Source organism: Pseudochaenichthys georgianus, chromosome 23 (assembly GCF_902827115.2).
Source record: "Pseudochaenichthys georgianus chromosome 23, fPseGeo1.2, whole genome shotgun sequence".
Taxonomy (NCBI): Eukaryota; Metazoa; Chordata; class Actinopteri; order Perciformes; family Channichthyidae; genus Pseudochaenichthys; species Pseudochaenichthys georgianus.
Genome location: NC_047525.1, coordinates 10,188,734 through 10,215,347, shown reverse-complemented (window position 1 = coordinate 10,215,347; position 26,614 = coordinate 10,188,734). Strand labels below are relative to the sequence as shown.

The 26,614-nt window shown below is 43.0% G+C and overlaps 1 protein-coding gene across 3 annotated transcripts in view; it reads left to right on the top strand.

Moving 5' to 3' along the window:
- Positions 1-26,614, top strand: part of anks1b (ankyrin repeat and sterile alpha motif domain containing 1B) — a 229,359-nt gene that overhangs the window by 168,458 nt on the left and 34,287 nt on the right. For all 3 annotated transcript variants that reach the window (XM_034075301.2, XM_034075302.2, XM_034075303.2), the window contains 6 exons: positions 5,621-6,264; positions 6,883-7,005; positions 9,577-9,646; positions 11,861-11,967; positions 20,042-20,140; positions 21,518-21,670. In XM_034075301.2, the coding sequence (XP_033931192.1) occupies positions 5,621-6,264; positions 6,883-7,005; positions 9,577-9,646; positions 11,861-11,967; positions 20,042-20,140; positions 21,518-21,670 (1,196 nt within the window). The remainder of the gene's footprint in view (positions 1-5,620; positions 6,265-6,882; positions 7,006-9,576; positions 9,647-11,860; positions 11,968-20,041; positions 20,141-21,517; positions 21,671-26,614) is intronic.

Here is a 26,614-nt window from a genome sequence, read left to right as displayed (position 1 = left end):
TTTATAATTCAGTAATGATAATGACATAGTTGGATACTGATTGTTTCTTTAGAGTGACATGTGTTATGTGGGTGATACTGAGCCACACCTGTCTTCATTGGTTACACAACAATCCCATACATTATGGTGGCTGGTGCACACTATATCTAAATACCGAGTTTCTGGGCTGAGCTACTGCATGCCACTACTCGTGTGTGTGTGTGTGTGTGCGCGTTTAAATACTACTTACGCAATAAAGGTATGCAGAGTGATGCGGCAGCTGTTTCACAATCGGATTGTTAGACGTTCTTAGATAGAAGGACAGTGATGAGTTACTGTGGATAATATTAAGAGTACTTTCAGAATGATTTTCCTTAGAGCTTAAGGTTAGTTTGCTTAGTTTGCTTTGGATGCCCAGGTAAGAAACACGCACGCACACACACACACGCACGCACGCACACACACACACACACACACACACACACACACACACACACACACACACACACACACACACACACACACACACACACACACACACACACACACACACACACACACACACACACACACACACACACACACACACACACACACACACACACACACACACACACACACACACACACACACACACACACACACACACACACACACACACACACACAGTAGGCAGAGCTTCAGAGTGAGCTATAGGCTGAGGAATGGAATATACGGTGTAGTAGATGAATGGGAGTAAGGTTATAACACCATAAGGGGACTTCAATCGCATCCTTCATGCCAAGTCATTTGCTTTCAGTCATTCATCACGGCTTTTCTCTTTGATAAAAAACAAGGTGCTTGTTTTGGCCGTTTACAGCACTGAAATTGTGCTGCTGCAGCTGTCACAGTTTGTTGTGTTGGAGTACAGAAAGTATCTTCACATTGTGTCCGGTGTGAACGCACCACGATGATTGTGTGGAGGGAAGGACAGGAGAATGAGAGCTTTCCGCCTCAGTTGAGCCAAATTATTCTTCTGCATTGTGATCCTTCAGCATGTCGATATTCGCATCAGCTTAATTAATGTTATATTTTCCGGTCTATTCCTGAAATAAGTTGTTTTCAAAAAATCTGGCTTGACACTCTGTTTCCCTAAAGCTCTACTTTATCATGTTCCGATATATCATCCCTGCGCCTGTACTTTGTTTCTGTCTCCTCGAGACAAACACACACCTGCCGATTTGATTGCTGTGTTTATCAGCTGTTTCACTTTTCCCTCTTGAAGGCCAAAGCCACTTACTGTAGGCCTCCCAAAAACACTCCAAGAGATGCTGGCGCTAGGGCTCTCTGTTGCCATAGAGACCAACTAGATCACCTGTTGCCATTTGTCCACCTCTTTTAAAAAGAGGGGAAGCATACAGGATTGCAAAATAAATGCATAGCAGGGTAAAGATAGCACATAAGGGAAATTAATTTAATTTGAAAAATAATGTTGTTGAATTGTGATGCCTTCAGGTGCAGTCAAAATGCAGGAACTGTTTTAGTCAATCCCACCTACCGAATACTACCTTGCTTTGGTCATCTTCTCAACTCATGCATAATGATCTCACCCATAAATAAGTGTGTTTTTTATCATGGTTTTCAACGATGCAACATGCAATATACTTGAGACATAATTATGAAATAAAAATAGTGCAGGTTAATGGAAGTCAAACGCGGAAATAAGTCAACTATATATACATGTAAACAGAGTAAGATGAAAATTAAAACTCAATGTAAAATTAAATGTTGTACACTGTAATAAATTACACGTATTGTATTATTTTATAAAGTATTTAATTCCAATGTACTGTATTTAATTGAACCATCATTAGCACTGAAGCTAATGATGGTCAAACTGAACCAATCACCGATATTAAAATAGAGGAAAAAAGGTTACTACATTTTGAGTTTTCACTCCGGTTTATCCTGTAAAATGCTCAGTATTAGTCATAACTACAAAGCTTTTAGCTTTTGTAGGAATGAATAATACATTTCATGTAATGCTGGAAAATGACCAAAGTCTTTTCAACACAACAGCAGTATAGTGAAAAGATGGACTTTTATTAATCCCTCGTGGGGAAATTGTTTCTCTGCATTTGACCCATCCTAGTGTTAGGAGCAGTGTGCTGCCATTTTGAACGGCGCCCGGGGAGCAGTGTGGGGAACGGTGCCTTGCTCAGGGACACCTCGGTAGCACTTGGTCTTGCCGGGACTTGAACTGGTGACCTTCCAGTTGCCAAGCCAAGTCCCTATCGACTTCGCCACCACCGCCCAAGATGCACAGCAGTAAAATGGAACGTTCCGTATTATATAAAATGACTCCCCACTCGTGGACTCATGTTAATATTGTTCCACTTTATCCCACTTGTATTCCCCCTCGAGTGTGTCCTGTTATTATCATGAATGATTCCAGCTACTCACTTTTGTGGAGTTCTCAGAAAAAGCAGCCGAGTGAACTCATACTTTCTGTCTCAGCTCACATTATGTAATTGTTCTTATGGAAATGTGGCTGAATGTGCCGAGGACAGTCACGGAGTGCTAGCTAAAACTGTGTGTGTGTGTGTGTGTGTGTGTGTGTGTGTGTGTGTGTGTGTGTGTGTGTGTGTGTGTGTGTGTGTGTGTGTGTGTGTGTGTGTGTGTGTGTGTGTGTGTGTGTGTGTGTGTGTGTGTGTGTGTGTGTGTGTGTGTGTGTGTGTGTGTGTGTGTGTGTGTGTGTGTGTGGTGTGTGTGTGTGTGTGTGTGTGTGTGTGTGTGTGTGTGTGTGTGTGTGTGTGTGTGTGTGTGTGTGTGTGTGTGTGTGTGTGTGTGTGTGTGTGTGTGTGTGTGTGTGTGTGTGTGTGTGTGTGTGTGTGTGTGTGCGTGCGTGCGTGCGGCATTCGGCAGGACTTTGTGATGAAATGACAAAATTATAAATGAAGTGTCTGTGGGGGTACGTGCAATTATTCAAGTGCCAGTTTTGATTACACGTGAAAAGGACAGGCACTCTTTTCATTCTTGTGTGTGTGTGTGTGTGATATTTATCAGTGTTGATATTGTTTACATGGCCTGGTACACAACAGTAACACACAGTGACAGGGAACAGAGAAAGAGCAGGCTGGACACACACACAAAGACTTAGATTTATGAAGAATGCAAAGCGACAGAGCGGAAAATGATGTTGTATAATTGCTTCATAAGCAGATGTCTGGAAAACAAAATCAGATCCTGAAAATCCTCTTGTCGGTTTCAGGCGTGTGTTTGTGTTTAAGCAAATCAAGCGTTGGGGAAATGTTTTCCACGGCCCATAACTTTGACCCAGTTGATCAGTTCAAAGTGTCCTGACTGAGCACACGCACCTGTAACCTGGCTGCTGTGCTCTCCGTGTTCTGTCTCCCTGTTCCTGCCTGCTGGCGTCAGCTGATAGAGGTGTTATGGTTCTATCTTGTTATGCAGCATATTGATGATTCTCTCTGAACTAGCTAAATACACGGGTCTGGGGTAGACCTCTTCAGAATTGACGTGGCAACTCTACCGTGAAGTCAGAACCTCTGGCTCTTGGACTTGTTTTGTGAATTCTCCGGCCGAAGCTCCTAATAAACCCATCAAAGCTCCAGCTCTCCCCGTGTCTCCTTTTGAGTCGGGGACTCCTCCTGCATTGCTGCACAGAAGTTTCCCCCACATCAAGGACATCATTATTACCTGCTGATGGGTCACCATGACATTCAATAGCAGCTGTTCTAGCCAATAACAGTAATGGCACTTAGTATTATCAATATAATAAGTGCTTTTATTTGTGGTAACCGTGTTTATTTGTTTTATGTATAATACATATTTATTATAGTATTCCGTGCATTAATTTGTTTCCATACATTTGTTCAGGATGCAAATTTGAGCAGAATTTTCATAGTCCATACAGAGTAACTGTGTATTCGTTTGTTGTCAGTTACTCTATATAATAAGAGGTCATTCAGTGCAGACAGCATTACAATCAATAGTAATTCAACTTTGAGAAGAAACTATATCAAATATTTTGCTAATAATTTACATAAAATGGAAATAGATGGAAAACACAAGTTCCTTTAACAGTATACATGATTTTACATACAATTTGCATTTGTTTATTACGGTTACTCTCTGGACCCCTCTGGGCGCAGTGGAACAATCATACTGAGATCCATGTGTGAGCAAACAGTTAGCGACATTAGCCCCGATTGTAAGTCGTGTTTCTGTCCATTTGTTTAGTATAACTCTAATATTTTCCAGCTTAGTCTTTCAGCTCTGTTTTGGTGTCAATAGATACCTTACTCTTTGGCAGCGAGAAGCTCCACCATGTGAGCTAAGTAGTTGCTAACGTTGGTATATGGAAAGATGCTGATGAGAGCTGTGAGGCTAAAACGGTACCGTACCAAAACGGTACGCTGAAAGAGGCTTAAAAGTGTTTTTAATTAAGGGGTCATTGTCTGTGGATTAATACAAATAGTACCAATATCCCCTATTGGTAATATGAAAAGATGATTAGAGCAGCCATCTATCCTTCAGTCCTTCATTTCATTGCTCTTTGTCTGATTTATTCCGTACAATTTATTCTACTTGCCTACCGGACTTCCAGTCACTCATACTAACACCTCTACTAACCATTGGTACTCCTAACATGTGGTGATTGGTAGTCTGTTTTAGTCACAGTGTGTTACAGCTTTTATTTGTAATACTATAAATAAATACATAAGAACAGGGCTGCTCCCTGAGGGGCTAAGTAACAACCTGAATATCACTGGAACATCTCTGTGCCACAGAGTAGTATTGAGCTGGAGATGTATCATTATGAGTTTGAGCGTAGCGCCTCTGCTCTAGTGATGTGTAACAAATGATCAAGGAGGAATAAGAAAAAAATAATTCACCTCTTATTTTGCATGAGTTAATCTTTTAAGCATGCATGCCCTCAGGTGTGATTGGTTTGGGAACTTAAGCAAACATAAAGTGACAAGCAGGTAGTCAAGCACACACACACACACACACACACACACACACACACACACACACACACACACACACACACACACACACACACACACACACACACACACACACACACACACACACACACACACACACACACACACACACACACACACACACACACACACACAGGCATTTTAGTTCACACGAGCAATTATACACAGAGAATCAAAAGCAGCTTTCAGCAGCTTCTCTCTCACCCCGCTGCACACACACAGCCTCTAAAAGCATCGCCTCAACACATAAAACACAGTCAATGTTGCATGAACATCCGACCCGATAAGTTCATGCATACATGCACCGGTTCAGACACACAACGTGTTCACCCAGACAGTGAAGGGGCAGAGGTGTAAAATCTAAGTCAGGAGTTCTTTGATTTTTCCTTAAGGGAACAACAGTGGAAGCTCAAGATGTATAACACCACTCTTATCTTGCTATTCACAGCTTTGGCTGTTTTATTTACCGGTAACCACGTTGCTTTCCTCTCTTTGTTCCGTTTGTTCTGAGCCTTGTTTTCTGTGGTTTGTTTGTGCAAGGTGTGTACATGTCTTGTTTTCTCCAGGACTAAATGCTTGAGGATGTAAACCTTATCAGTCAATGTGTTTGTGTCTTATCCTGTGTGCAGACGACGGGCCGTACCAGCGAGACCCCCCCCCTCCTCCTCTCTGCTCTTCATCCACACCCAGCGCCCTGTTGGAGGATCGCAGGAAGAGCCACATCCCAGAGGAGTTTGCAGGCCTCCTTCATGGATCCTCCCCGGCATGTGAAACCCCCGAAACGCCTTACCACCTTTACAGCCCCAAACCTCGAAAACATGCCTCCCCGGACGTCCAGAGCAACCTGCTGCAGACCCCAGAAGTCAACATTGTGATCGAAGGAGGACCCTCACAGATCGTCTCCCGAACGGGGGGCGAATCATCGCCGCAGAGCACTGCCGACGACCCCCAGAAGCCTCAGGTGGTGTATCGGACTATCTTCCACACGCGGGTCAACCAGGACCAGCCCAGGAACCACGAGCAGGGGAGCCCCTCCTGTGGCTGGTCTACGCTGGGCCACCCACCCTCCTGCTCCTCCGGTCAGAACGGGGACGTTCCAGAGTTACGGGGGACAGGCGCTGCGTCAAAGGGGGGTCCATCGGGGGCCGGATACGAGGAAAGGGCTTGCACCCTGGGGAGAATGAGGTCCATGCCCCGCAGCGTGTTGGACCTGCAGCTCTCCAAGTCTCTCTCCAAGTCTGACTCCAACCTGGTAGCTGTGTCTCCCATACAGGTCAGTGGTCGCTAACAATTCTACTTCTAAATCTTCTTCTGTATTTCTAATCCAGAATTGCAAACCAAGAATTAATGAGAGCTTTATTCATCATATAGAGCCCAGCCTTTATATTGCATTACGAAGCAGAAATTCATTCGTGAAGTGCTCCTCTCATAATGCTATTAGTATAACATACAAGTATCCTTTATTACACGTTTTAAATATCTCTCGTATCATGAAACTTTAGTTCATCATTGAGTTTGCAATGAGTGCAAATGAATGTATTGTAAATATTCAGTTGTATAAATTATTGAAATTAAAATCAGCCAGGAAGATAGTTTGCATCTTGCAGTGAGGCTGCACAGAAACCAATGCAGCCAATTAGATAACTCTGATCTGGGCCACAGTCCCCCCTGCTGTGTGGCACATTCTACGAGACTGCTGCTTTAATTCTTTGTAAATAAATGATAAATACATAGTCTGTTTGATGAGAAATACGTTATTATAGACTTCGATGAGCACGATCTGTTATCTAACAGCGTTATTGCTCAGCTAGTCAACATGTTAAGAATATCTGGCCCCCCTGATACTGACTGTGTAGTTATGGTTAAATCAAATGGTTGTTGCCTTGTCTAGGAGGAGCACGGCTGGGGGTCTGGGTCTCGAGGCCAGGGGCCCGGGAGTCCCAGCCCAGGAGAGGGGGCCAGCCCAGGGGGAAGAGTGGAGAGGACACCCTCCTTCACGGCTGAGTGGGAAGAGGTAAGATGAGGTTTGATCTTAAACTTGAGATGTACAAGGAAAGTGTTACAGAAAACTAAAGAGAAGCTTTTAGTCTTATCCCCACTCAAGTGACTCAGTTCCTCTCACGTTGGAACTACATGTACTTCTGATGACAAATCTATGCTGTTCTAAGTGCAGCATCTCTGCAGGGGGCTGTCCAAATCTCTCCAACCAATTAGGCGCTTTCACACCGGAGTACTTTTCCCAGTATAGTTCCGATAGTTCTTGAAATGTTGCGTTCACACCAAAAAAATCCGGAACTAGAACTTAGTTCACGAGAACCTTTTCACCCCCTTTTCAGTCCCTGCTAGAGAGCAGGTACTTTCATGGGAGAAAAAGGTTCCCATTTCTGATTGGCTGGAAGAATTGCAATCCACGGCCCTTAAAACTCAGAAAAGTTTTGCGAAGCCGCCATTGTATTTGCTGGCATTAGCATTATTAGCGTTAGCCCAGCGCACTAACGGAGCGAGACTAACTTATGGCAACACAAAAAAAAAAACATGGGAGCGGTGGAGTGAGGAGGAGGTGTCGGCGTTCTGGCGATTTATCCGGAAGGTAAATCCCCAACTCCGGGGAATTCCGGCCGGGGACTTCGGATGGCAGTATACGCCGTGAAGTTGTTTGCGGCCTGCCAGTAAACCCAAAGCAGAAGAAGAAGAAGAAGAAGTGACGTCAGTGGCTTCATTTGCCTAATCCTTCCTCAGGGACTTATTCCGGTGTGAACGCAATCTGCGTACTTAGTTCTGATGAACTAAGTTCTGATGAACTAAGTACTGGGAACTAAGTACGGCAAAGTACTTGGCGTGAAAGCGCCTAATTAGCTGTTTCACTCTATCCTCTCTTTGAAACCCTTTAACGGGTGTCAGACACAGATATGGTCCATTGACACCACTTACTGAATCTCATTGCTTTTGTCAACACTTCGGGTCACAGACACATTACAGTCTGCTCACTGGTCCTCATTCACACACACACACCATTTTGCAAACTGATGCTTGTTTACACTGAACATAAGAATGTCTTACCATTTTATTGTATAATAATGAGAATGACTTAATCAGTATTCCTGTTTTTAAAATAATGCAAAGTGAGAGAGTGAACGTACATGTGTGCGCCCCTGCAGACATTTGCATGTACATGTCATTAGCTTTCTCAACATAGCTCATAACTTGCTGATGGGGATGTATTACCATGTGGAATGTCCCATAATCCTCAGCAATTACGGTGACCTTTCTTGTTTAATTGCGTGGTATAGGAAGGAGCATGAGATAAGATGGCTTCAGGGGAATTGTGATGTCTGTACATTTAACAGGCAAAGTTGCTCTATTTGCGGCACATGCTACGGAAAGAGTTTCCTTATTAGCAGGAGACGAGTCATGAGGGATGTCCACGATCTCAAGATATACACTCATTAGAGCTACAAGCACACGAGTGCTACACTCTGGCTTTACCTTGAAATGTGCTGATGTGGGATTGTTTGTGGTGATTTGGATTGTAATTAAAGCCCTTTCTTGAGTTTAATCAAGAAAACCACAGCGGTGGTAAATCTGTGGAGGTTAACTCCAGTGGATTACTATAATTAACTTATATTTGCGTTTTGCTCACTGGGAACTTTTGTTGTACTTGCGGAGGCTTGGTGCGTGCTGCTTGTCTCCTCCGAAACACCACACGTCAGCAAAACGCAAGAGACTCACACCCTGTTTTGAATTTAAATATGTTCTTATAGATTAGATAAATAAAAAGTCTCTTACTCTGTTTTCTTTTGGTTGATGGCGTAAGCTGTGTTGAATACTGGTTTATGAGGTCAGATCGTAAATCTGTGGTACCACCTTGAAAGATGCAGACAGAAAAATGTAAACGAAGGTCGAGTTCAAAGGTCGGTCTGTGGACAGATTTGTTCTAACCGTGCAAGATGCAGTCATACAACTTAACAGATCAACATCAAGGGTCAGTTTGAGGTTTGGTGTGGTTCAAGCAAGGGTGGAGAAGGGACACCAGAATGTACGCCCCTGGTCAGATTTGCTTAGTGTGCAGCGACATGAAGAAATGGCTACCCGTATGTCTGGCTACTACGATATGGCCACGGTCAGGGTCTGCCAGTGTTTGGTTCTGTCCAAACTGACCCTTACACTGACTGGTGTGGGGCCGGTCGCGGCAGGCCAGTTCCTCTGCCCTGTGGAGGGCCGGGGGGGCTGACAGGTGGATGCACAGATAGCACAGTTCAGTGGGTCGCAGCGGGTCCAGGGTCGGGATGACTGGTGGACAGACAGCCAGCAGCCAGACACTAATGAAGCCACGGAAGCTCCCTCCAATCAGTCCTCCGCGTCCTTCATCTCCACTCTGTCTTTATGTTTCCTGCTAACACATCTCTTTTCCAATTCACCAGGGGAACGACTGACATGCAGTGAGCCGGCTGGCATAATGATCATGTTATCTGACACTTGAATCCAGAAATAGGGGTTAGCCTTATTACTGGGAAGTGACTTTCCTTTGAACGTGCCGTACATCTCCCTAACTATGGCTCTCTTTCTCTCTCTCACATTTGTTCAGATCGACAAGATTATGAGCTCTATCGGTGCAGGCATAGGCAGCGGATTGGACATCAAGGAGGACGCCTCAGGTAAAATACACACAAGTATGTCTCTGTGAGTCAATCTGACTAGGAGGATCATTCAGATGTATTACATGTAAGATCTTATTACCTCCGCAAAACACGTTATGTATTTGGCCCAGTTTTCAACAATAAAACCTGAAGTATTTAAAATATTAATAGGATAGAAAAGCTGAAAAAAAGATACTGCACAAAGTTACAATTATTTATCTTCTAATCTTTTGCCTTTTAAGAATGACCTATGATCATATATTTCACTTTTTTCTATAGCTATTTCTTCCCCGTAAACAGTTGGTAATGGCACGTTGGTAGAATTAGCTTTATTTTAATGGCTCCTTTATGATCCCAGTGATCAGTTAGCACTGGGAGCTCTGGGATCTGGAGCAGTGCTACAGATTAGCAGATTAGCTGTTATGTTACATGTTTGTGTTTCATGTATTTGTGTATGCATATTTGTCTGTTGATGTTGGACACGGAGCTGCTGTGACGCAAGTCAAATTTCAGACTTGATCTGACAATAAAGTAATATCGTATCGTATCGTATCATATCGTATTACATCAGTAATAGATGGACCTGCAAACAAATAAGGTAACTCACTAATAACCAGTGGTGAGGTGGAGCCACGGAGAAGTGATGAATGAGAATGTCTCCCTACTTAGCATGCACTAAAGTGTTCTTCGTTTAAACCAAAAGGAATGGTGGCCAAAACCACAAAAATAAGACCTGAATCGAGATGAATCCGAATTACCCTTCTCGTCTATATGAGCGTCTGGATTATTCTGCCGTGTGACTTTATTGTGCATCAAATCCCCGTATTTTCTTTTCTCACCTTCAATCCTCCATTCCTCATCTCTCTTTGCTGCGTTCATCCCCCTCTCCCCGTTTGAACTCCCCCATCCTCCACCTTCTGATCCCCTCCCCTCTTCCTCTCTCTTTTCATCTATGAAAGCAAAGCCTCTTCTAACCATGGTTACCACCAGGAGGGATCCTGTTTGTGCTAAACAACACCCCACCACAACAACACACAAGACCCCACCACAACAACACACACACAACTGAACCACAACTCAGTGAACGCACACATGTAGATGTGGCTGCATGCATACACCCAGTGTGTGTGTGTGTGTGTGTGTGTGTGTGTGTGTGTGTGTGTGTGTGTGTGTGTGTGTGTGTGTGTGTGTGTGTGTGTGTGTGTGTGTGTGTGTGTGTGTGTGTGTGTGTGTGTGTGTGTGTGTGTGTGTGTGTGTGTGTGTGTGTGTGTGTGTGTGTGTGTGTGTGTGTGTGTGTGTGTGTGTGTGTGTGTGTGTGTGTGTGTGTGTGTGTGTGTGTGTGTGTGTGTGTGTGTGTGTAGGAGGGGGCTCCTTGCAGACAAAGAAGCTGGAGCTGTTGTGATGGCTATTATCAGCAGAGCGAGCCGGATATATGGAGAGCGGCAGGGTGACGATCGACACCGTGAGAGAAGATAGACACAGGAGGTAGACAGAGCAAACGTGAGGGAGAGAAAGGGAGAGGGAGAGAGTGAGGGAAGGAGGGAGTAAAGCAGTGCTCAGAGAGAGAGGGAGAGAGAGGAGGCTGCAGAAGCATACAGATGAGAGTGGGAGTACTTGATAAAGAGAAATCTACAGCGCAGGCAGCTCTCGCTCTTTTTCTCTCTCTCTCTGCCTGACACACACACTGGCGTTCACACACACACACGCCCGCGCTGAAGGGAGCAGCCAGGCGAGCGCAACAGCTGAACAAGAAAGCAGTTCTTGCTTTAGGATCTATACCTCCAGTTTGATCCAACACCCATCTCCGGCAGGATTTAGCCCCTGGACAGAAGCTTGTTTTCTGGATACAACTTCAGCCTCCCCCCCCTCTCCTCCTCCTCCCCCGGGCTGGACTCAGAGGAAGCAGCATCTGGACGCCTACCCTTTACCCTCGTGCACCCTTGCATGCTGACCCCCTTCCATCCTCACCATGCCTCTAGCGTAGCCTCCCCCACCTCCTTATCCTCCTCCTTCTTTCTTCACCTTTGCCCACCCCTCTACCTGCCTCCCCGTCACTCTCCCCCTCCTCCTGCTGCCTTGCTGAAAGACTCTCAAGCATGGCGGGCTCCTTCGACAGCCACGTTGCCCGCCATAACATGATGTGGCAGTGCCAGCTGTCTCAGCCGGACTGCCGCTGCTACCGCGTGGACGGCTACTCCTTACTGAAGCGTTTGCCCCTCCACCCTCTCATAGGTCCCCGCTGCCCCATGCAGTCTGTGGGCCAGTGGCTGGACTCCATCGGCCTGGTCCAGTACGAGAACCACCTGCTGGCAAATGGATTCGACAACGTGCAGTTCATGGTGAGTGTTTTTGGGGGAGACAACAGAGATCTTTGCCGGGAGTTTAGGGTCGGATGTTTATCTTCAACTATTCTCTTCCATTGTTGTTCTCTTCTTCTCTCAGTGTGTGTTCCCTTTTGTTCTTTAAAAGCCGTTTCTACCGGCGGGTCCCACCTCCCTCTGAGCTCCCTGTGTTCCCTGAGGTGTTGCTGCTCATCTCTCATCCTTTTCTTTGCAGCTTGACTAGCCTTTCTCTTCTTCTTCACACTGATCTCTTTCATGTATTGGATTTCCTCCTCTTTCGATCATCCTCTCTGCCTCTCCCCGCCGGTGCCATGTGAGGTCCTCCTACGCACAGAATAAATCCCACGCCTGCATCAAGCTGCAGGAATACATGCACACAGCACACTGAACATGCATGTCAGAAACCGTGTTTGTGTCATGGTTTTTGCACACGCACGCACACACACACACACACACACACACACACACACACACACACACACACACACACACACACACACACACACACACACACACACACACACATGCGTAGACACACATCCACCTGTAGCGTGCGGATCAGGATGCGGCCTGCTTTTATCTGATGGTCCCTTCAGTTGTTTTCCGATATTCTTTTGATGTGGCGTGTGTCAGTGCGTGTCTTTAAGACTTGGATCCACGGGTAGAGAGGGTAAGAATACAATGACTGAGGAAAAGAGGATTAAGAGGGAAGGCAGAGAGTAGGCATGAAGACGTGTAGAGAGAAACTGCAGCAGAGGCGCAGAGAGGGGTGCTGACTGCAGGACTTTATCTGGAGTTGCAGATTGTCGCTGTTGGGGGAAACGTTTCAGTCGCAGAGAAATGCATGTTTTAGGGTTAATTCATTTCATTTCATTTCAAACCTTTATTTATACAGATAAATCCCATTGAGATCATTGATCTCTTTTTCAAGGGAGACCTGCTCAAGTAGTTCCACATGAAACATAAATAGAACAACAAAAGGACATCATACAGCATCATTTACATAATTATCCGCATAAACAGCATAGCGCCTATACTATAAGAATGTTTTAGCACCCAGGAGAGAAGAACGTTTTCTTTTTAGATACCGCTGCAAGTGCACCAATGCCACGTCAACCTGTTCTTGTTCTTTCCTGACACGAGCTGAGCCGTCAAGACATTGGTATATGTGTTTATCTGTGTGTGTTCGCTCGGGTCCTCCTCTCCGTGTGACCTGCATCTCTTTTATTTGGTTACCCTGGCAACCGGATGAAGTCAGTGAACCTCTGTGTCTCTCCCGGTGTGTTTCTCCCTCACGTGGTCACTGTGTATCTTTATTTATTTGGCCTTTACACGCATCATGAAGTATTTTATACTGATGGTCACTTTAGGGGCCGTTGGAAAGTTAGGGGGGCACACACACACACACACACACACACACGCACACTCGCCCTTGTTTTTTACTGCTCGTCTGCATTTAAAAATACCAGGGGTCTGCGGTTATAATTTGATATATTATTTTTTTTTTTAACTATAAGAGCTTATGAGGGCGAATAACACACACACATAAGACTTCTTCAGCACATGTTTTCAATATTCTATATATATTCAATTAAGCTGTATTGACATAATGTTTCTACATAAACAAAGTAAAAGGTGCATGATATGAATGAATACAAAATTGGTAATATTAACAGCAAGTGAAGTCAAACAACTAGATGTTGCAACACGAGTGAAGAGAAAAATACAATTGGGAACTATTTGGGAATTCAAAAAAGTCAAATATTCACTCTCTTATTTCATCAAACCGCAAACATATTTTATTCATTAGCTACTAGTTTGTAGTCGCTAAGGGTTTTTGGCAGTACTTCTAAGAGACCAACATGTGTTCTGCTCTTCTGGCCTCACTCCTCTTGTCTTAAATGGTTTCTCTCAGCCGTCTCCTCTAAATGCCTTTGGATACAATTAATAATAAAAAGAGCTGAAGATAAAACGGGCTTACAAACATCACAGTGACTTTAAAGTTGTGTTTTGTGATTGGGCCTCTCTCGGGGCGTGTCTTTGGTGAAGTGTTTCCCGGGCTCCTGATTGGAGTCTGAACCTCTCTTTGCTGCGTGTGATCAAACGGTCAGACAGCTAATGTTATCCGACCTTGGGAGAACCTCCACACATTGATATGAATGCAGTTCAGGCCCCAGCTTCAGGGGTTACGTTGGTATTGGCAGCGCTGCTTTTATCGTTGGCTGTGGATTCTCCCGAAATTGAAGTAAATGGCAGATTCAAACCGCAACTACTCAAAGTGCATCAGAAATGTGAAGCTTTCTCTTTCATTCCAGGGCCATTTCAAGTTCATCCGTACAATTGGTTGGTTTAAAAATGAATTGACGCAAATTCTGATCAGATTCAGTATCTAGGAGTAAGAAGGCACCATGGTCATGTAGGAGGACATGCACACACACTTAAACATGGCCCATTCCAATCTGCCATTACCATTCACCACTAATGGGGTCATTAGAGTGGGCGTGTCTGGTCACCTTAACCATCCAGTAGAGGACAAATGCTGCTCCACTCGAATATCAAAAGGGTTGAGTGGTTGTTATGGACACTTTGATAGGAAGGACACTCGATGGACACTAATCACACCCTTTTGAAAATGACTGTACATATGTGTAGGGGGATGGGGACACACTAGGCAGTGGGAATTAACATAAAAAGTGGACTTGACTATCGTGCGTATACCAACCAAGGAGACGCTGTCTAACAGCAGAATCTCAGCGCCAATACAGACACACACTTTGAGCCTCCGCCCACATGAGCTGTTGCTAATGTCAGTCAAGACACACATGTTGCTAGCATGGACACCTACTTGGGTTAGCTGTAACAAAGCATTTGAATTGGATCATTTCTGGAGAACAGGTTCGTACATTGACTTATTGACTTATTGACATCGCGCACATGAAGGATACATCAGCATTTGTGTCAGAGGTGTTTCACTTTCTGAAAATACATATTTTTTATTTAGCTGTTTTGGTCTCAACCCAGTCTTAAGGGTAAATGATTCGCTGTGTTCTCGAGCTAACAATGCCTTTCTGTTTATTAAAGAAAACGGCTGCCCACAGGGTCTTTAATCAAACCTGTTGAGAGCAGTGAATTAAACCAAGGTGGTGTAGCGATGACTCATTCTTATTTCACTTGGATTTGTCATTATCAAATCAAATTGTCATTGCAAGGTCTGGCATTGTGTGTCCTCCAATGAAATCAAGGGTATCATTTGATTGAAGGCAGCGTGTTCAGTTCATGCATGTCCAGAGCCACTTTACGGTGGATCTGTGGCATCAGCGAAGACTCGGTTCACCTTGCTCAGTCCTCTGACTGCAGTCACACTGTCCCTGTTCACACTCATCATTACCATCACACACACACACAGCTCACTAAACAGCGCAGGGCCGCGTAGACACTAAGATATGTGACCAGAATATAGACGTGGAAGGCTGAGGGGGAACGATAGTGGAAATTCAAAGATTGAGCAGGCTTTGTTATCGCTCACTTGAGAGAGATATACTACAGAAAGGGTTACAGTAGTTTATTGTGGAGGCACTGAGATAAACAAATACTGACATCATTTCATGTAAAGCTCCTTTATCAGGATGCTATGCTGCTTTCAGGCAGAATGATGATTCAAAAAGAAACAATAGAAGCCAGCTGATGAAGACAAAGGTAGAGAGGGGTTAGCTTATATATGGAAATACAAAGATAAATAGGCGCAGTACTAGATACATGTCGGATATGAAGAGATAACACATGAGGTTGTGCTGTAGAAAACTAAAGAAGCTGCAGCTGATAAGAGCAACGTCATGGCTGAGGAAGTTCCCAATGTTCCTTAGAGGGAGGAAACAACAACAATATATACAATTACATATTGTCAATATCCATGTTCCGTTAGGTGGCAACTCTAAGGATCCTTATTGCAGAATGTATTATTGTGAAAGATACATTTGTATGAATGTCACAACTGGTACCAAGTTAGAGAGACTTAAGTAGCTGCTTCATTAAAATAAAGAAAGTATGTAAACAAACTAAATGAATTTGGATAATGGACTAAAAGTGAAGTGAGGACAGAGGACAGATGGTGGGAATAGTAAGTAAGAGACTAATGAGGGAAAGACAAGTTCTTTGTCAGCAGAGCATTGGAGAATAGCAAGTGAATGAGAGATGAAAGAGCAACAGATACAGTATGCCGAGCATCATTTGTAGTACTCTACGAAGCCTGTTGGCGCGGATAATGGCCTCCACTACCATGACTGAATATCAATTTGTACTCCATCTTTAGTCTTGCCTCAACCCCCTGCCTCTGTGCATGCATTGTAGTTCCTGCCATCAGAGTGTCTGTGACCCACTGCTGCGATGCGTTAAAGTACCGTGGGATAACCGGCTCACCACAGGCCGTGTCATCCGTCCATCAACACTGAGGAGGATCAACACGTTTCACCAACAATACAACAGATTGTGCCAGATCTGCAAACAAAGTGTTTAGAAATGTCATCATGCATTGAATGTTAGATTAAAGAATAAAAGAATAAAAGTGTTTGCTTCTAAAATAGAATGACAAATTAAGGATTTTAATCACAGCCACATTCAACCGTCACACAGCACACACGGTCAAATTAGATACAGTAGATAGATGGATGGATAATACACAATATAAAGAAAATACTGACTGAATATATATATTTTTTTTTTCTCGATTAATATGAATGCCTCTGTTTGACTTGTTTCCCCTCATCCATTATGTGCACTTGGAAATGGCGGATATGGGACAAACATAATGTGGAAACAGAACGTGAAACAGGGCAGCATTGATAAGAAGACAAAAAGAACAGACTTCTATCTCTTTCCATCAGCATCCCAACAGGGAGCAATTATTCCAGCCTTTGAGTCTACGCTGACTCTCAGTCATTACTCCGCTGTGAAGTTGTAGCATGGTAACTCCAACGCCGCCTTTGCTCTGGGCTCTATTAATCAGCCTGGGATCTCCTCTATGCACTGCTCTCTTCTCACAGAGGCCCAGGTGTAGGTGAAGAAGGAATACGGTTACTCAGGATGAGCCTAATAAGAGGCTGCTGCTGCTGCTGCATGATGTTTGATAGTGCAGACTGGTGGAGCCCTCGGGACAACAACGTTAAACTGAAATAGCTCAATTTAAGGGCCATTTCTGTCCAAAGTGTTTTTCTTTTTAAACTTTTAAAAGGTAAAGTTTAGAGAACCTCCTGAAATGAAACAAAAACACACATGGCAATAGAATAAGGGCAGAGAATAATGGACCATGTGTTTGGGTTAGCATTCTGTGCATAAGGATCAATAAAGGTGAGGAAATAATTGTCTTTACTAATTACTTTTGTAATGCAGAATAGGTTGGTGGTTAGTTTTAAGGTTGAAATAGTTAGGTATTTAATGTTTCTTACCACTAAAAAAACATTTGAACGATGCAATATGCCAGTATGGTGCACATACTACTGTACATAACATACATAATACTTCCGGTATTACTATCCGGTATTACCGACATACCGGTTACTGGTAATATATATTTTTTTTAATTTAATTTTAAAAGTGAGTCCGTTATAAATTAGATTGCATAATCGTTTTTCTTCATATTTTATGTATTTTTCATTGTTTGTTCAATACTAGAAAGGTAAAAGTCCCACAAATGAACTGTGATGGGATTTGTTTTCTCTCACCAGTGAAGGTAAATGTTGATTTTAAAGACGAGATTTGTTTGTTTGTGCAATGCCGAGATCTCATGACCATTATTCTATTATGTATTTGTTCTCTAGTCGAATCTCAGGTTTAACATGAATTATAACGGTGCTATAACGGTCTGTTTGCATTGACAAGATGTGCTATTCACACGGCACACCTGATGGCGGGTGTTATTAAAGATATTCCATAATCGGTTTTCTTCATGTTTTTTATGTATTTTTCATTGTTTGTTCAGCACTAAAAGGTCCAAGAAGTCCCACAATTGAATTTAATATTCATTTGACATGTCAACTATATCGTAAAGCGCTTCATGGGAGTAATTGTGGGATGATACATTGGTATCGGTATCGTAAAAAAGTCAACGATATGCATCCCTAAGCCACATACTGTACATATTTTAAAATCAGTTATTGTCATTATGCAACAAAGGGGTGCAAGAAGAAAATGCAGTTATATCGTATTATTGTACACATAAACATGACAACAAGTTAGTAGCAGTGCAATTCCTTACGTTTTCTTGAAATTGCAACAGCAGAATGTCAACAAACAAAAACAAGTCTATGAGCAGATAATATGGCGGTAACGTCCACATTGGGGAGACATTGTCCATCATCTTTGACATGTGTGTGATAATGAGTTAGGATAGCTACCTGAACAGCTACACGTCTGTGGACTGTTCCTCAGGATAATGCAGTGAAATCAGCTTTGTCTTACCTAAATGTCCCCAGAGTCACAGGACAGAAGTAAAGAAGAGTAGATATTTCATAGCTTTATTTTCCTTTGTGGATGCTCATCACTGGTATTGGTTTTACGGGAAGGAGATATGGAAGGACTGACAGGTGTAATCCTTCAATTCTACGTGTGTGTGTGTGTGTGTGTGTGTGTGTGTGTGTGTGTGTGTGTGTGTGTGTGTGTGTGTGTGTGTGTGTGTGTGTGTGTGTGTGTGTGTGTGTGTGTGTGTGTGTGTGTGTGTGTGTGTGTGTGTGTGTGTGTGTGTGTGTGTGTGTGTGTGTGTGTGTGTGTGTGTGTGTGTGTGTGTGTGTGTGTGTTCGGAATATCTCATCTTGTTTCTATGCCTTACTATTGGTTGAAGTTCTGCAGTTCTTCATGTCTTGTTCTTTATTACATGTTTACTCAAATATTGCTTTCTTTGATAGCATATTGTATTTTAAATGTTTATTTTTAAGCCCATTAATTATATTATATTAACTCCTACGAAATCAAATGAGGATTTAGTGTGGACTGCATCACAGGTGTTTTTACCTGCAGGTGTGTTAGTGATATTCAGGCCATCATCAGGAGGGAAACACTTATTTTTAAATGGTTTCTGGATGCCACACAAAAAGATTAAAACCACACATTTCATTCACTTTAATTTGTATATTCTCCATGAACACACTTCACCAACTTTGTGGTCATGTTTTTTTGTCTTTTTATTCATATTTGAATCACTATGTTCAAGTCTAAGACTAATGCCTACTCCTTTCCTGCTGTGGCAGTGAAGTCATTAACCGATGCCATACTTGGAACACCTCTGGATAAGACAGGTGGACTTAATAGGTGAAACAAATGCAATAAAGCCAGGACAGCTTTTATGATGCAACATATGAGACAGTCCTCTTCTAAAATGTAACAATAATTACAATCTTAAATGTGTGGTTATTTCAATTGAGACTGTACCCGTGTTTAATCACGTGTCTTCTAATACAATACCACAAACACTCCCACGTCTTCAAACCAGAACCCGTATAGCCGTATTTTTCGTTTTCATTTCTGTACAAATGTGCATAATGTGGTGTAGTTCATCACGCATTTTAATCAGTGACATTATTGCAATGAGGTACTGCAGTGCAGACTCTCCAAATCAATCTGCATATAAAGTGGATTACCATTGTTTGATGATTGAATGTAAAAAAACAACATAATGCATGATGGAATTCAGAGTGAGCTTTAACATGTTGTTCAACTCATATGGAAATACATGGAAAAGAATGACCACTTGGAATACATGATTTGTATTGGAGGACGACAAATCTGCATTGGTGTGGTTCTTTAGGATGATCCGTTTTATAAATAAGCCAAATGATTTGCTGATTTCACAAACCATTATAATAAAAATAAAGGCTAAACATTGAGATGCTACCGGCGGCTGTTGGCATTGTATTCAAGTTAGCGGCAAGTACTGCTATTGTATTGTGTTTTGTTTTTTCGCCTGTGAAAGTCATCCTACAGTCTGTGGAGCGATGCTTAACACACACACAGTTTCTTTGTTAGCTATGGTGTAGTGATGCTGCATGAATCCTAACTTAGCTTCTCTCGTGTTACCCTGCAGGGTAGCAACGTGGTGGAGGACCAGGACCTGCTGGAGATCGGGATCCTCAACTCGGCCCACCGACAGCGCCTCCTGCAGGCCATCCGGCTGCTGCCCAGGGTCAGTGCTGCAGATAATGAAACATGTTGAACCATGACAGTCGGCCAATCTCCTGCTCCATCTGTGTTTTCACGTGATGTCACTCTCTGGGCGTGGCTCTGCATGTTCTGAGAAATACTTTCCAAAAGATGCACTGTACGTTACTGGAGATCACAGGATGCATGGGGAAGTTAGCTGCTGTATGTTAGCAAAGTCAGACACTATGTGTGTGTGAGAGAGAGAGATAGTGAGATCAAAGCTGTGGAACCGCAGTGAGAGCGAGGAAAAGTAGTCTTCTTAAGTTTCATACCAACACCCAGACATCGTTGATCCCCAGTCAGCACTTTCCTCCTCTCATCCCCGCTAAACTTTCCAAAACACGGTGAACTGAAAACCTTTCAACCTTTAACTTGTGTCTACCCTCACACACGGAGGGGGGGGGGGGGGCACCATAAACTCACTGAAGCTGTTGTGGCTGTCAAAGGGAAATAAAATGAGAAATAACCCTCTGCTGCTGCAGCAATTTTCTTTTAAATAAACATGGGTCATATATAATGTTGCTCTGTGTTGAAAAATGCACTTTAAAGTTCAGCGTGAGTTGCTCCCGCCTCTACTCTTCTGTACTTGGGAAGGTCTTTATAGAGTACATATTTAATGATCCCCATGTAGAAATGAAGCTGCTGCAGCAGGATGAAGACGGAATTAAAAAAAGTCAATTCAAGCACAGTCAAAAGTAGTGTAAATATAATTCCAACAGCTGTAAGGTTATATAAGAAATAAGTATGTAGGCTGGAAAGTAGATTTCCTTTTGTACAGAGCACACAAGCTGTCCAAGGCTTCAAAGCTCCGGGTCATAGATAGGATAACATATGGGCCGAAAGATAGCAAAACAATTCTAACATTTCATCACTCCCATATTTCTATGAGAACATGGAAGAAAACACGTGTTATGTCCCTAAAGAAGTGCGACTTGAGAGATATCAAGACCTATGCTCAGTTAGGGCTGCTCAATTCATCGTATTTTAATCGCAATTACGATTATGGCTTGCAACGATTACGAAAACAACGTAATCGAAATAAAACGATTATTTTTTTATTATTACTTTTTTTTAATAATATTTTTTTTTTGGGTTTTTCAGTTGAATTATACTTAAAGTTCAGGGTAATCAACTGTTAAAAACATACTGTTCACATTTTTTTTCTCCAATAAATTGATGTTCTCAAAGTAAATGGATAATCGTTTTTAATAATCGTGATATCAATTATTGACCGAAATAATCGAGATTATGATCTTTGCCATAATGGAGCAGCCCTATGCTCAGTTATCTGTGCAGTCCTGAAAAGTAGAAGAGTAATGAAAAGCTAGCTTCAAAGATCCCTTTTCTGTCTGTCCTGAAGGTGCGACCTGTCGGCTACGACGGCAACAACCCCACGTCTGTGGCCGAGTGGCTGGAGTCTCTGGAGCTCGGCGACTACACCAAGTCCTTCCTCATCAACGGCTACACCTCCATGGAGCTGGTGAAGAAGATCTGGGAGATCGAGCTCATCAATGTAAGTCACATGATCACTCTCACACCCTGCTGCTGTGTGTCCTCCTGAAAGGGTTGAGTATAAAAGAATGTTAAGTTAAAGGATGGTTTTTTTCGTCTCATTGACAACACATCCCATGAGAAGACCAACGTATTGTCTGCTTATCCACATCCTGACTGGTCTTTTTTGAAAATCTAAAACTCTATCACTTTAACATCTTCATTAGAGAGTGATACGTTTGGAGTTAAGTGCTACAGACAGGGAATGGAAGGAGTGAGAGACGGACTGACACATTGTTAGTTTTTGCCTTTTCATTGGCTTTGTTCCCGATAAGAGTAACGCCATCGTCTTCCTTTAAAAGGCACATTCTTCCCAACAGAAGGTTTATCTGGACAGATGTTACACTCACGTATTCTATCTTGACACAAGTAATTCCTCTGTCACCACAAAGTGTCTATCTCTCACTTTAAATACATCTGTGTGTCAGAAATGTCCCCCTCGTAGACATATGTTAACTCCACCTTTAAACAGTGCACAACACGTCTCAGCTGATAGAGATCAGACAGCAGCTGGATGCTTGCTGCTCCTCTGTCCTCGTCTCTCACCGGAGTGACAGAGTCCATTTGTTTCCCCTGCTCAATCAATTGCTCTGGAACCCCATATATCATCAGAAGCTCAGGCTGCGTCCTTTGGCTTTTTACCTAAAACAAGTTTGGAGTGGATGTGAGAGTTCCCTCTGAGGGAAAGGCTGCAGAGCCACACTGAGTGTTCAGAATACCCACATTTCTCCTCGTTACGGTGCAATGCGTGTTCCGATTGCAAACAGGAAGGAGGTGCATTTGTACCGTTATATCTTCACATTCATTCAAAATGTTCCCTATTGTACCTCTTGTCCTAACAGCTCTTCGTCTTGTAGAAGTTTATCGTTTGCATTAATAACGAGCAGGCAGAGAGTGCGCTGCAGTTCTCCCTTGATGTAATTCTCTTTTTCTGTACGTATGAGTTATGTTGGCTGATAATAAGATTTGACATCTGAGCTCCTATGTTGTCACAAGTAGTACAGGGTTATGATTCAATTTTTAGCAACATCAAATCTTCAGAAGAGATGCAGCCAGATCTCATCGCTCCTTTGATGCTCTGAGTGTAACAAAAATCATACTCGATTGCAGAGGGCGCCTGCCTGGCTGATTTCAATAAGAGAGCGAGGGGGGGGGGGGGGGAGTTCTTTCCCAGCGGAAGATAAAGTGATGAGTGATCAGCTGGAGGAGGTGGAGAGGGAGTTATATAAGCATGTGGGATGCAAGATGTTACCCAGCGCTGGGGTTACCGCCCACATGCTGCGCTGTGTGTGTGTGTGTGTGTGTGTGTGTGTGTGTGTGTGTGTGTGTGTGTGTGTGTGTGTGTGTGTGTGTGTGTGTGTGTGTGTGTGTGTGTGTGTGTGTGTGTGTGTGTGTGTGTGTGTGTGTGTGTGTGTGTGTGTGTGTGTGTGTGTGTGTGTGTGTGTGTGTGTGTGTGTGTGTGTGTGTGTGTGTGTGTGTGTGTGTGTGTGGTGTGTGTGTGTGTGTGTGTGTGTGTGTGTGTGTGTGTGTGTGTGTGTGTGTGTGTCTGGATGCATATGTGAGAAAGAGAAAGTGTTAATACATGCTTTTGTTTATGCTTCTGTTTTTAAAATGACCATTATTGACACAAAAGCCAGACTATATCAATCTTCTTTCTTTTATGGAAAAGCGTGAGTCTCAACAATGTCAAATGAAACATACACTGAACAAAAATATAAATGCAACACTTTTGTTTTTCCTCCCATTTTTCATGAGATGAACTCAAAGATCTAAAACATTTACTATATACACAAAATAACCATTTATCTATTGTTCACAAATCTGAAAAAATCTGTGATAGTGAGCACTTCTCCTTTGCCGAGATAATCCATCCCACCTCACAGGTGTGGCATATCAAGATGCTGATTAGACAGCATGATTATTGCACAGGTGTGCCTTAGGCTGGCCACAATAAAAGGCCACTCTGAAATGTTCAGTTTTATCACACAGCACAATGCCACAGATGTCGCAAGTTTTGAGGGAGCGTGCAATTGGCATGCTGACAGCAGGAATGTCCACCAGAGCTGTTGCCCGTGAATTGAATGTTCATTTCTCTACCATAAGCCGTCTCCAAAGGCGTTTCAGAGAATTTGGCAGTACATCCAACCGACCTCACCACCGCAGACCACGTGTAACCACACCAGCCCAGGACCTCCACATCCAGCATGTTCACCGCCAAGATCGTCTGAGACCAGCCACTCGGACAGCTGCTGCAACAATCGGTTTGCATAGCCAAAGAATTTCTGCACAAACTGTCAGTCAGGAAAGCTCATCTGCATGCTCGTCGTCCTCATCGGGGTCTCGACCTGACTCCGGTTCGTCGTCGTAACCGACTTGAGTGGGCAAATGCTCACATTCGATGGCGTCTGGCACGTTGGAGAGGTGTTCTCTTCACGGATGAATCCCGGCTTTCACTGTTCAGGGCAGATGGCAGACAGTGTGTGTGGCGTCGTGTGGGTGAGCGGTTTTCTGATGTCAATGTTGTGAATCGAGTGGCCCATGGTGGAGGTGGGGTTATGGTATGGGCAGGCGTATGTTATGGACGACGAACACAGGTGCATTTTATTGATGGCATTGTGAATGCACAGAGATACCGTGACGAGATCCTGAGGCCCATTGTTGTGCCATTCATCCACGACCATCACCTCATGTTGCAGCATGATAATGCACGGCCCCATGTTGCAAGGATCTGTACACAATTCCTGGAGGCTGGAAACATCCCAGTTCTTGCATGGCAAGCATACTCACCGGACATGTCACCCATTGAGCATGTTTGGGATGCTCTGGATCGGCGTATACGACGGCGTGTTCCAGTTCCTGCCAGTATCCAGCAACTTCGCACAGCCATTGAAGAGGAGTGGACCAACATTCCACAGGCCACAATCAACAACCTGATCAACTCTATGCGAAGGAGATGTGTTGCACTGCGTGAGGCAAATGGTAGTCACACCAGATACTGACTGGTTTTCGGACACCCCCAGACCCCCCCAATAAAGCAAAACTGCACGCTTCAGAGTGGCCTTTTATTGTGGCCAGCCTAAGGCACACCTGTGCAATAATCATGCTGTCTAATCAGCATCTTGATATGCCACACCTGTGAGGTGGGATGGATTATCTCGGCAAAGGAGAAGTGCTCACTATCACAGATTTTTTCAGATTTGTGAACAATATTTGAGAGAAATGGTTATTTTGTGTACATAGAAAATGTTTTAGATCTTTGAGTTCATCTCCTGGAAAATGGGAGCAAAAACAAAAGTGTTGCATTTATATTTTTGTTCATTGTATTTACACTACATACTCCTCAATGTACTTTTACTTAGACATGTGTGTGCATGTTTGGAAAAACATTGTATAACATAAGGTTTCAGTTAATGAATGCACAGGTTAGTGAAGCTGCAGTACTGAGTGCAGCCACAAGAGGCTGCACAAGTACACAGAACGCTCACACACTTACCTGTGGGCAACACATGGGATTTAGCTCCACCAACACACGGTGTTAATGCGTCACATTTATTCAGAAGGCTTATTTACATCAGCAGTTCCTGGGCAGTTTAATGTTAAAAAAAACAATGAAGACATTCAAAACACGGTCAAAGGTCAAAGAATCAGAGTGTGTGTAGTGTATTCATTCAAGTGGATCTTATCCGTGTGTGTGTGTGTGTGTGTGTGTGTGTGTGTGTGTGTGTGTGTGTGTGTGTGTGTGTGTGTGTGTGTGTGTGTGTGTGTGTGTGTGTGTGTGTGTGTGTGTGTGTGTGTGTGTGTGTGTGTGCGCGTGTGTTCTGCTGAGCAAGGTGTGTTTGTGTGTGTGAACAGATATATTGTTGCAGGAGAATACAATGGAGTTATGTAAGGAAGGACATTATAGATGTAAGAGAAATGATGGGATGAAAAGAGGGACAGAAAATAGGTTGATGTGTCTTTTTAAATAGACATTTATTACATGGAGCGTTTTATTATATAGGGATAGAGTGCAGATACAGGCGTGGTTGTGTCCTTTTACTGGGACTTATATCCACACCTTTAATCCTGCCTGTTGGACAGAGACTTTACACTTTATTCAAATGTGTTGTACCCTGCATTTCTTCATGTTTGTGTGATAACTTTATTGCTGGCTTTTGTTTTAACCTCATAATAAGTTTGAACCACGGTCCCCAGATCTCAGGACTTAAGTCGCCGTGCACAGATTTATTATCAGTGATAGAAATGATGGCTAAAACTTTAATACACTTTTTAATATATCCGAATGATCTTTTCACATCTGTTTTATTGCAAAAGGAACTATGCCAACAATAGTTTAATATCCTAGAATAATGTGTACATAATTACAGTTAGTATAATTTTTTACTGATGGGACAGTTTTGACATTTCAGTAAAACGTTTATTTTTTGTATTTTGGAATTAAAAGTCTTAAGATCTGAAATGAAAACACATAAAATGAAACATTCTATCTTTAAATTATTCAACTAACATTAAAAAGATTTAAGAAGTCATTATTTAGAAATGAAACAGTACTGTAATGTTCACATACTGCTGTAATTGGATTTTTTTAAATGATGCTAACATTAAAACTAATCACAGTTCGCTGAATGCACTTAGCCAAATTGCCTTCACCTATATTGCTACCTTTGACAGTGGCAATGGCAATTCATATTTAGTTAATTTATGCAGTTATGAAAAATGTAGTGATTACTATTGTACAAATGAGAATCTTCTTGCTTTCCCTCAAATCCGACGACAGTAACAAAGTTCTGTTCATGGCAGCACTTTTGAACGTCTCTGTCTTCAGGGAGCTGCTGTTTGAGCTGCTTTGTGCCCTTCATTTCCTCCTGAACCTAAACCAATTTAGAGGGCTGTGTCAAACTTGAGA